The 12,389-nt window shown below is 24.6% G+C and overlaps 1 protein-coding gene and 1 long non-coding RNA gene across 2 annotated transcripts in view; one reads left to right on the forward strand and one right to left on the reverse strand.

Annotated features, from left to right (window-relative positions):
- Nucleotides 1-5,215: 5,215 nt before the first annotated feature.
- Nucleotides 5,216-12,389, forward strand: part of LOC126896518 (uncharacterized) — a 10,601-nt gene continuing 3,427 nt past the window's right edge. Inside the window, exon 1 of the mRNA XM_050669413.1 lies at nucleotides 5,216-5,920. Within this exon, the coding sequence (XP_050525370.1) occupies nucleotides 5,461-5,920 (460 nt within the window). The 5' untranslated portion in view covers nucleotides 5,216-5,460. The remainder of the gene's footprint in view (nucleotides 5,921-12,389) is intronic.
- LOC126896553 (uncharacterized) lies at nucleotides 11,122-11,788 on the reverse strand. The gene is made up of 2 exons (XR_007701866.1): nucleotides 11,435-11,788; nucleotides 11,122-11,288 (listed from the first exon to the last, which is right to left on the reverse strand). It is a non-coding gene; the product is annotated as an uncharacterized LOC126896553 (long non-coding RNA).

A 12,389-nucleotide genomic window follows, 5' to 3' on the forward strand; every position in this document is an offset into this window, starting at 1 on the left:
GTGGATTATTCCAAAAGCTTCATAAACTGCTAGTTCCTTATTAATATCCTGATTAAGATAAAGTATGTCGAATGAAAAAGGGATTATTAAAAAATATTATTTCTCATTAAAAAATTGTATTGATCAATACACTTTTCAATAAGTTATAGCATTATAAAGTTAAAAATGTAAAAAATAAAATTGTGAATTTTCACAAAATAATAGCATTTGGTAGCCATTTTCATCGTGAAGACAAAATAAAGTCCGACATTTTTTTTTTACATAATAAAGTAGATTACATTAGCTTTAATTTAAGATATATATAAAAGTGTCAGACCTTCCGGAACACTTTCAAAAGTTACGTTGAAAAAGTTCTACTTTCTATATGCATTTTTATGATGTTTTTAATCCCCCCTGTCCCCCCTTTAATCCGATTTAAAAAAATAGTATGTCGAATGAAAGATCTATATAAATACTACTTCTCATAAAAAAATTGTAATGATTCATTCATTTTTCAAAAAGTTATAGCATAATAAAGTTAAAAATGGAAAATACAAAATCGAAAATTTTCACTCAAAAATAACATTTGGTAGCCATTTTCACCATGAAGATAAGATAAAGTCCGAAATTTTTTTTTTTCATGAAAAAGCATATTACATTAGCTTTAATTTAAGATATATATAAAAGTGTCAGACCTTCCGGAACATTTTCAAAAGTTAAGTTGAAAAAGTTCTACTTTCTATATGCATTTTTAAGTTTTGAATCCCCCCTGTATTTAGGGAAATGGTCCGATTTAAAAAAACAGTATGTCGAATGAAAGATCTATATAAATACTACTTCTCATAAAAAAATTGTAATGATTCATACATTTTTCAAAAAGTTATAGCATAATAAAGTTAAAAATGGAAAATACAAAATCGAAAATTTTCACACAAAAATAGCATTCGGTAGCCATTTTCACCATGAAGATAAGATAAAGTCCGAAATTTTTTTTTTTCATGATAAAGCATATTACATTAGCTTTAATTTAAGATATATATAAAAGTGTCAGACCTTCCGGAACATTTTCAAAATTTAAGTTAAAAAAATTAATTTTTTGTGAAAAAGTTGTCATTTTAAATCCCCCCTTGTGGGCAGGTTAAGGGTTAAATTTATGAAAAAAATATACCAAATGAAAGGTAATGATATTATGCATCTATATAAAAAAGAATTATATTGATATGTTCATTTTTGAAAAAGTTATGGCACTTTTAAGTAAAAAAAATTGAAAAAATTTCGAAAATTAGCGATTTTTAAATTTGTAATTTTTTTGGAGGTTTCCCCCATTTACGGGGAACGAGGGAATTTTTTTCAATTTTTAAGGGTAATGTCTTCGACTAGATACGATTTGTGATCTTTTGACGTATCATTGAAAGAAATCGGTTCGGTGAGAGCTGAGAAAAAGTGGTAACAGACACAAAAAAAAAAAAAAAAAACATCTTAGTAAAACCAATACCTTCTCAGCTTCGCATCGAAGCTAAAAAAATGTTTAAATTATTATTATTCTGCAAGTAATTGAGTGGGTTATGATAAAAAAATCACCCTGTATATAAAAGTGTCAGACCTTCCGGAACACTTTCNCCCTCTATATAAAATTATAACCTATTTTATATACTATAAAATAATAAAAAAAATTTGTCGTGACGACCTATCTTCTATGCACAAATAGCTACCGTATTCAAAAATATGATATTTTTTTATTAAAATTCTAGGTTTTGTATTTTATTTTATTTTAAAATATCTTATTAGGAGAATACATGGTGAAAATAGATACCATATTTAAAAATATGTTATTATCGTGTTAAAATTCTTGGTTTTGTATTTTATTTTATTATAAGGGGATATTCATGAATATTATATCAATCTAAATGACATAGTATAAAAATTTAATCATATTTAAATTTTTTTGTTTCTTTGAAGTCGAGAAGAATAACTTTAAAATTTGAACTAGCTAAATTTCCATTTTTATTAAGTGACGAATGAGACGTACGCTTTTTGAGACGGTAACACTTGGGTCTTTCTCGACTGACACTGAATTTTTTTTAAATTCTTTTTGAAAATTTTTTGAGTTAAAAAAAATTGTTTAACTCATTTTATTTTTATCTCATTTAGATTCAATAACTTCAATAAATATCAAGGATTCCATTACTGTAGTCTCCTCCTCTCGTAAGAAGAAATTCATATTAATATTATTTTACTATGTGGTTTTTTTTTTGTAGCTATCATTTATTTTCTCAGATCTCATTTGACCTACTTTTTTGACAAATTTTTTTTTTTTAATTAAACACTATCTACAGAATTGCATCGAAACGTTTTTTATGATAGTGATTTTAATCACTGACAGATATCATCTATACTGGACCCAACTATGCCACGACCCCACTGTGCTGCCACCCTACTGTGCATTTATAATTAATTTCATGTCATTTGATTTATTAATTAAAGTCATAAATAGTACATAGTAACAATAATGATATAATGTGTATATCATAACAAAAACGACTGTGGCACACTAATCCTCACGTCGAGGTATAAAAATATTATTATTATAACTGAAATTATTATAAATAAAACATAACCATGCAATATTTTTTAATGCTATAAATATTACTGTGTTAATAAAAAACTTAAAAATAATACATTTTAGTCAATAATACCATCATATTAGTAATAAATGTATGAATAATTATATTATATAATTAAGTTTACTTAATTAAACTTAATTTTATATGCTATATCAATTTAATTCACATAATATTTATGAAAATCGTTATTATCCCCTTGTATCGTATTTTAAAATAAAATAAAATACAAAACTGGGAATTTTAACACAAAAATAGCATATTATTGAATACGGTAGCCAATTTCACCATGACTATTAATTGAAGTTCATTTTTTTTTACTTTTAAAAGTATATTACATAAGTTTTAATTTAATATACAGAGTGGCCCACCACTCATTGACAACTTAAATAACTTTTGATCCAGTTAATATTTTTAGCTGATTTTTTTTTTAAATAATAGTTATACGTTAGGTCCATAGCTATATCTCAATAATTAATTTTTTTACATTTTATTAAAAATATTATTTATTTTTAAATTTTAAATAAAATGTAAAAAAAAATCTAAGATAGCTATTTTGTAGAGTAGAATTGAAGAAAAATTTTAGTAAAAAAATATCTTATTAATATTCAGTAATAAATATTCTGTGGCGTTTTGAAGTTTGTGAAAGTGTTAAGGCGATTCGATATCAAATGCCAGAAATTTTAAATGCATTGGAAGAAGTATCAAAAATTTGAATTTTTATGTATTATTTAACGGTATTAAACATTGAAATACGTATTGAGAAAAGGACAGAAGAAAACGCTATCTTTTCAATATACTTTTGAATGAGAGTGATAAGTAATAATTGCCTTATCTAATTTCTTATCATGGTATTAATGCCAAGTTTGTAATGTATACACATTATCATCATATGTATACACAGTAATCATGAAAAGATAGCGTTTTCTTCTGTCCTTTTCTCAATACGTATTTCAATGTTTAATACCGTTAAATAATACATAAAAATTCAAATTTTTGATACTTCTTCCAATGCATTTAAAATTTCTGGCATTTGATATCGAATCGCCTTAACACTTTCACAAACTTCAAAACGCCACAGAATATTTATTACTGAATATTAATAAGATATTTTTTTACTAAAATTTTTCTTAAATTCTACTCTACAAAATAGCTAACTTAGATTTTTTTTTACATTTTATTTAAAATTTTAAAATAAATAATATTTTTAATAAAATGTAAAAAAATTAATTATTGAGATATAGCTATGGACCTAACGTATAACTATTATTTAAAAAAAAAATCAGCTAAAAATATTAACTGGATCAAAAGTGATTTAAGTTGTCAATGAGTGGTGGGCCACCCTGTATATATAAAAGTATCAGTATTTCCAATACACTTTCAAAATATAAGTTGAAAAAGTTAATTTTTTGTGATAAAGTTATCATTCTAAATCTCCCCAGATGAAAAGTCGTATTTTCAAAAAAAAAATATACTAAATGATAGGTAAATACCTAATGTATCTAATCTAAATAAAACTGTTTCTATTCATCTATTTCTCAAAACGTTATTGCAGTTTTAAGTAAAAAAAATTAATAAAATGTAGAAATTTACCAATTTGTAATATTTTTGGAGATTTCACCTATTTACCGGGAACCAGGGACATTATTTCAATTTTTTAAGGTAATGTCTTCGACTAGATATGATACGATACGTTAGATATGATACGTACAATTTGTGATATTTTAATGTATCGTCGAAAGAAATCAGTAAGAGCTGAAAAAAAGTGATATGAGACACAAAAAAAAAAAAAAAAATTGTAAAATTAATACCTTCTCAGATTTGCATCGAAGCTAAAAAAAAGGTAAAATAAACCAATGAAAATTCGTATAAAATAATAATAATTTAAAAAAAAAAATATCTCATTTAAAGTACTTTATAACGCAAGACTAAATACCATATTACTCTAAGGCGTTTAACTATAAATTAAAATAATAATCCTCACTTTCATTTAAAACAGTAATTAAAAAATGGAATAGAATATCACAATCAATATGATTTTTAGTAAACATTTCGTTTTGTAAATGACATATTTTTATGTCATATACAATATAAAATCTATAATATTAGTTTTTTCCTTTAATGAACGCAATATTCTCATTGAAATTATTATAAGTATTACATCATCATGTAATATTTATTAATATTAGAAATATTACGGTATTAATAATAGATTTTTAAAAATTATATATTATTAATTATAAAACATTATGTTAGTAATAAATGTATAATAAAGTAAACTATATAAAAAAATTATATAAAAACCATCATACGAAGTGATACATTTTCAATTTTTGATTGTTACAAATAATAATAGTAGTATTTTTGCTTTTATACATTTAAAAAGAAAATGATTATGAAAATATTTTATATATTTTTGTTACTCTCTACATTCATACTGTTCACTGAAACAAAATGTAATTCAAAAAGAAATACTGATATATTCAAAAGTCTCATTGAAAATGATGGATGGAATGATTTAAAAGATGTGACTTGTATTGAATATTTGAAAAAATCTTATTATTCGGTAAATTTTCTACATGAAACTTGTATTAATGATAGTGACAGACAAATNTCTTATTATTCGGTAAATTTTCTACATGAAACTTGTATTAATGATAGTGACAGACAAATTCGTTTATTGACTATTTACTTAACATGTTCATATGTAAAAGATTTGAAAATACTATTTTTTATATTTAAACGATTTGGACAATATTGTAAAAGTTTGACTAACGATAGAAATCCATTACAATTTGGATATAGTTGCGCTATAAAGTTATTGAACATTTTACAAAAATTATCATTATTAGCAACATTAATGAAAGAAACTCTTTATGTATTGGACTATCTGCACACTAATCCATGGAAATATGCAAAAAGAAATAATTTTGTTTTAGACAAATTATTATTAACTTTAGAAAAGTTTAATAAAGATTCAAAATGCTTTATTCCTAAGGAAAATGATGCAAAAAGCATAAAATATTTTTTAAACTCTATTTTATATTTTTTTACATTTATAGATAATAATAAAAAGCATTATAAAAAGTATTGTCAATTCGTACCATTTAATATAGCAATATTATGGCATGAATGGAGTGAAGAATACATATATAAAATTAATAATGACAAAACTTTGCAGTACGACAATTATCTAAGTCAAAAAGTTGTTTTAAGAATTAATTCCATAATTATAAACAAATTTTATAAACTAGGATTCCAGTATGATCAAAATATCCAACAAGTTGGTATACCTTTACCAGATGAATATTGTACTGACGGTATGATGAATTTATAAATAAATAATTAAAACCAACATTTTAAAGCAAATATTATNAATTAATTAATTTAATAAGTTGTTTTTCATTAAGGATTAAATCCAGATATTTCAGAGCCAATGGAAACTGACGAAAATAGGGAGAAGTATATCAAGTTCCTCTAATCGATAATTTTATGTATAATTGTCAATTTATCAAATTATGATTATATAATTATTTTAAATTGAATATAAAAATAAAACAATTAATTATAGCTTATATATTTAATTACCTCTTTTTCCTATTAGACCGATTTTACTTAGTAGTATGTCAAATTATCACAAAAACAGTGCCGAAACCAGTGAGTCTATTAATAAAAGTATACATTTCTAGAATAAAGTGATGAGAAAAAAAAATGTCTATATGGATTTTTTACTATATAATTATGTCTATATCACGGCACAAAGCGTATTTAGTTGAAATTATAATAGTTATATTTTTGAAAAATTCCTCTTAAAATTTCCGAAAAAATTACAATAATCATAAATTAATCGACGATTATATTTTAGCTTCGATACGAAGCTGAGAAGGTGTTAATTTTACTATGATGTGTGTTATTATTGTGTTTTTATTTATTTTTTTTTTGTGTCTATTAACACTTTTTCTCAGCTTTCATCGAACCGATTTCTTTCAACAATACGCCAAAAGATCACAAATCCTATGTAGTCGAAGACATTACCCTAAAAATTTTTAAAAAATTTCTTTAAAAAATTATTTTATACCTTTTGTACTAATTGTTTCATACCTTTTGTACTAAATGCTACTAAATGTTGCATACTTTTTGTATTATTTGATACTCATTGTTTCACATTATTTTTACTTAATTTAGTTATTTTATATACATTTTATTGTTATTAATATTTTTAGTTTTATAATTTATTATTATATTATTTATAGTTAGAAATTATTTTTTTTTAATTTTCCTTTCTACTTTATTTCCTTATAATGTTACATTTTAATTATTCGTAATCTTTTAAACATATAAATGTAATACAATATCATTATGAAGAGATTGATATATATTTAATTACCTCTTTTTCCTATTAGACCGATTTTACTTAGTAGTATGTCAAATTATCACAAAAACAGTGCCGAAACCAGTGAGTCTATTAATAAAAGTATACATTTCTAGAATAAAGTGATAAGAAAAAAAAATGTCTATATGGATTTTTTACTATATAATTATGTCTATATCACGACACAAAGCGTATTTAGTTGAAATTATAATAGTTATATTTTTGAAAAATTCTTCTTAAAATTTCCGAAAAAATTACAATAATTATAAATTAATCGACGATTATATTTTAGCTTCGATACGAAGCTGAGAAGGTGTTAATTTTACTACACCCAAAGAAAAACCTCAATCAAAATTGAAAGAGAAATTTTATCAAGGGTTTATATTAATGTTTTATTAATACGAACAAAATAACTATTCTTATAAATAATTATTGTTCAAGACAAGAAAAAAGAAAATCATATTGATAAATACATTGATTCAATAGTAATGATATATTTATCAAATTGAACAATGAATTTATTATATAGATTGAGATTTTTCTCTGAGTGTAAGATGTGTTTATTATTGTGTTTTTATTTATTTATTTTGTGTCTATTAACACTTTTTCTCAGCTTTCATCGAACCGATTTATTTCAACAATACGCCAAAAGATCACAAATCCTATGTAGTCGAAGACATTACCCTAAACATTTTTAAAAAATTTCTTTAAAAAATTATTTTGTAAACCTTTTGTACTAAATGCTACTAAATGTTGCATACCTTTTATACTAATTGATACTAATGTTTCACACCTTTTGTATTATTTGATACTCATTGTTTCACATTATTTTTACTTAATTTAGTTATTTTATATACATTTTATTGTTATTAATATTTTTAGTTTTATAATTTATTATTATATTATTTATAGTTTGAAATTAATTTTTTTTAATTTTCCTTTCTACTTTATTTCCTTATAATGTTACATTTTAATTATTCGTAATATTTTAAACATATAAATGTAATACAATATCATTATGAAAGAAATTGATATGTATGTACAACATTATAAAAAAGGAATTGAATGATAAAATCTATAATTTTATAAATCAACAATAGTCATATGCTATTAATGATTTATATGTTGCAAATAAAAAAAAAAAGATATCAATTAAACTTATATTTACTAGAATTTATATTGATGTTTCCTCTCTGTTATTCCCCATCTTGTCATATAAATAATAATAGTAAAAATAAATAAATATTAATTTTTTTACACACATTTTTTTATTATCCTTATTCAAATTTAGTGAATTGACTATTTTTCTTTACTCATATTACCAATTTTTATGGTTTAAACGTCGATTTAGATTCATAGAATTTAAAANCATGGTGTAAACGTCGATTTAGATTCATAGAATTTAAAAGACAAATATCAATCGGGATAACTATCACAATGTAGAAATCATAATAACGTGTTTTTACAAATTTACTTCGAGTATAAAAAGAAAATAGAATTTCTTCAGAAGCATATATGCTTTTTATAAAATGCTTGGCACCGCTTACTTTTTAAACAGTCCCATTAGCACACACAGTATCCATTGGAGTTTGGATTAGTAGGTTTGTAATTTTTATAATTCAGATACTAATCGGATCGGCATCAGTAGCTTTTGTCAATAAACTTATATAAAAAGTGTTAATTATGAAGTATTGAGTAAGCGGGGGATGTANAACTTATATAAAAAGTGTTAATTATGAAGTATTGAGTAAGCGGGGGATGTATCCGTCTAGTTTGTTTAGCCTATGATGGATCACGCGAGTCTACTTCAAAATCATTACAATAACTCACGTATGAAATAATCGATGTTTATCTCAAGAAACTTTGGATTTATTGGCAATACAAGTATCTATATAATATGTGAAATGAACCAGAATAGATATCGTGAATATGGCAATAATCGTCTTGTGTACTAAGCCGAGAGAGTGCTCCCTATTGAATAGAAGGTCCCTTGTTGCTTTATATTTTTATTCTTACAAACTGTAGATATAATATTATGCGTTTAGAAGTTCGTATAATGGTTTTTATATGATTTTTTTATATAGTTCGCTTTATTATACATTTATTACTAACATGATGTTTTATAATTAAAAATATATAATTTTTAAAAATCTATTATTAATACCGTAATATTTATAGCATTAAAAATATCGCATAGTTATATATTACTTATAATAATTTCAGGGATAATTAGGCATTAATCGAAGGAAAAAGTCAACAATATAAATAATCATTTTTATGTCAATTACAATATGAAAATTAACTAAAAATCACATTGATTCTGTTATTCTATTACTTTTCTTAATTAACTGTTGACACCGTACCGTATATTTGCTATACGTTTATTACACGGTCAACTCCGTCTCTTTCGTCAACCGCCTTATTATATTGCGAGCCCAACTTGTTTAGAGTACCCTCGCCACCTAGTTAGGGTGCAAAGTCTATCTACTAGATCGCGGTTGACCACCGAGCGCCGGCGGTGAACGCCTTTTACATCCTAAAATCCGTCGATCACGGGACATTCATAGAACTGTACTTAGATATTTATTTAAAAAAAAATCGTAAGTTGTATTTCATAATTTTTTTTTCTTTAGATTAATTTTAGATAAATATACGTATATTTATTTATTTATTTAAACTTCTTTACGGCCAGTGCCGTAGCATTTATTATTTAGACATTGTTGTGCATTTGTATTACCTGAATTATATTTGTGGCATTTAATTGACACTAGATTTATCCGTGTCAAAATGACTGCCCGATAAGAATTGAACCTTGGTAAGTCATTATTCTAAATCAATTAATTGATTTTTTTTTCTATAAGAATCACATACTATTTATGTACCACCGGTTCACGCGATCGAGTTTTGTTGCGCGCTGAGTGTGTACGGGAGTCTGGTTTTGGTGCTTATGCTATTAAGAACGATCCTATGACGGACAGTGGAGCGCCTCAACTTGAGAGTCCACAGCTAAGTTCCGTGATCGCCAATTCAATAGCAAAAAGAAATTTTGGATGCCCATCCGCGGGTTCATGTTGTAAAGAACGTGTCTGGTCCTTGTATACGAATAAACGAAGTAACCAGGTTGCATATAAAGAATTTAAATATATAATTGTGTAGTTATGTTAGTCAAGTCGTGTCCATAACAGGCGAAGATACTGGGTGCCCCGACCAAGAGGTGTCTTCGAGTCGGTGGCATAACATTTTAGTTGCAGAGCGTGGTCTGTTTTTTTTGTATTTGAGACCTGTGGAAGCCTTCAGCAGTTATTTTTGTTTATAAAATCGGTCTAATAGGAAAAAGAGGTAATTAAATATATATCAATCTCTTCATAATGATATTGTATTACATTTATATGTTTAAAAGATTACGAATAATTAAAATGTAACATTATAAGGAAATAAAGTAGAAAGGAAAATTAAAAAAAAATAATTTCTAACTATAAATAATATAATAATAAATTATAAAACTAAAAATATTAATAACAATAAAATGTATATAAAATAACTAAATTAAGTAAAAATAATGTGAAACAATGAGTATCAAATAATACAAAAAGTATGCAACATTTAGTAGCATTTAGTACAAAAGGTATGAAACAATTAGTACAAAAGGTATAAAATAATTTTTTAAAGAAATTTTTTAAAAATTTTTAGGGTAATGTCTTCGACTACATAGGATTTGTGATCTTTTGGCGTATTGTTGAAAGAAATCGGTTCGATGAAAGCTGAGAAAAAGTGTTAATAGACACAAAAAAAAAATAAATAAAAACACAATAATAACACACATCATAGTAAAATTAACACCTTCTCAGCTTCGTATCGAAGCTAAAATATAATCGTCGATTAATTTATGATTATTGTAATTTTTTCGGAAATTTTAAGAGGAATTTTTCAAAAATATAACTATTATAATTTCAACTAAATACGCTTTGTGCCGTGATATAGACATAATTATATAGTAAAAAATCCATATAGACATTTTTTTTTCTCATCACTTTATTCTAGAAATGTATACTTTTATTAATAGACTCACTGGTTTCGGCACTGTTTTTGTGATAATTTGACATACTACTAAGTAAAATCGGTCTAATAGGAAAAAGAGGTAATTAAATATATAAGCTATAATTAATTGTTTTATTTTTATATTCAATTTAAAATAATTATATAATCATAATTTGATAAATTGACAATTATACATAAAATTATCGATTAGAGGAACTTGATATACTTCTCCCTATTTTCGTCAGTTTCCATTGGCTCTGAAATATCTGGATTTAATCCTTAATGAAAAACAACTTATTAAATTAATTAATTAATTACTATGAATACTTATTATTTTGAAAATACATATTACTATTTTGTAATAACACAAGATAGAACAAAGAATATAAATATTAAAATAGAATCTACGAATGTATCATTTTACCTTTTCCGAGAAAATCAATTAATTGTAGTTTTTCATTGGAATCCGATATATTATCCAGTTCTAATAAAAAATGTATTTAATATAAAATAATACGAAGACGTTTTTATATAAGTAGAAATTTGAAGTAACCATTTAGAGTGAAGAATTTTACCTTTATTAAATGATTCAACAATCTCTAGTATCCATCAATTTTCTATTTTTAGTAAAAAGTCAAAAAATATTAAGTGTACCTAGTTCCTAGTTCCTAGTACCTAGTTCCTTGTCAAAATTTAACATTGCGAATAATTGAGGTTCAATACTACCACAAATCATTATTTAGTTTTCTTATATTTTTCTCAAAAAGTAGTTTTCGTACAAGATTATTTACAAGTCTATCTTTTTAGAAACAACAATCTAAATAATAATTAAATTATATGTAATTTATTTAATGTAATTATTTAAAAAAAAAATGTAATTGGGAACAAAAAAATACAAATTTTGAATACCAGTAGAATAATTTTAACTATATGTAAATTATTTTATAAATTACAATTATATGTATACCTTAAGGTACAGACTATCATAACGCATTCACCCAACCTCGCGCCTCGCTCATCACACGCCGGCAATACTATTCCAGTATAAATTTATGTTTGGTTATCGTACCCGTACACGCGTGCGTGTCATCAATATTATATATATATAAACAAATTTTTATTTTGACTAACCATTATCATCCGCGTGCATACAGCTTACGTATATATTCCTACCGCCGTTTATACCTCAGGTTTAACGTTAGTCCGACCTGCCCGCCCACAAAACTTAGCTATACCTAGTGCATGATACGTTTACGTACATAAGTCGCATTATTTGTATATATATTCTAATTACTATAAAAATTTATATATTAACACGATTTATTCTAATTAAGAGATATAAAGTATTCATTCCGATTACGAGGGATGATTTCCGTATC

This window comes from Daktulosphaira vitifoliae, unplaced genomic scaffold (assembly GCF_025091365.1).
Source record: "Daktulosphaira vitifoliae isolate Bord-2020 unplaced genomic scaffold, ASM2509136v1 Scaffold_1, whole genome shotgun sequence".
In the NCBI taxonomy this organism is placed as follows: Eukaryota; Metazoa; Arthropoda; class Insecta; order Hemiptera; family Phylloxeridae; genus Daktulosphaira; species Daktulosphaira vitifoliae.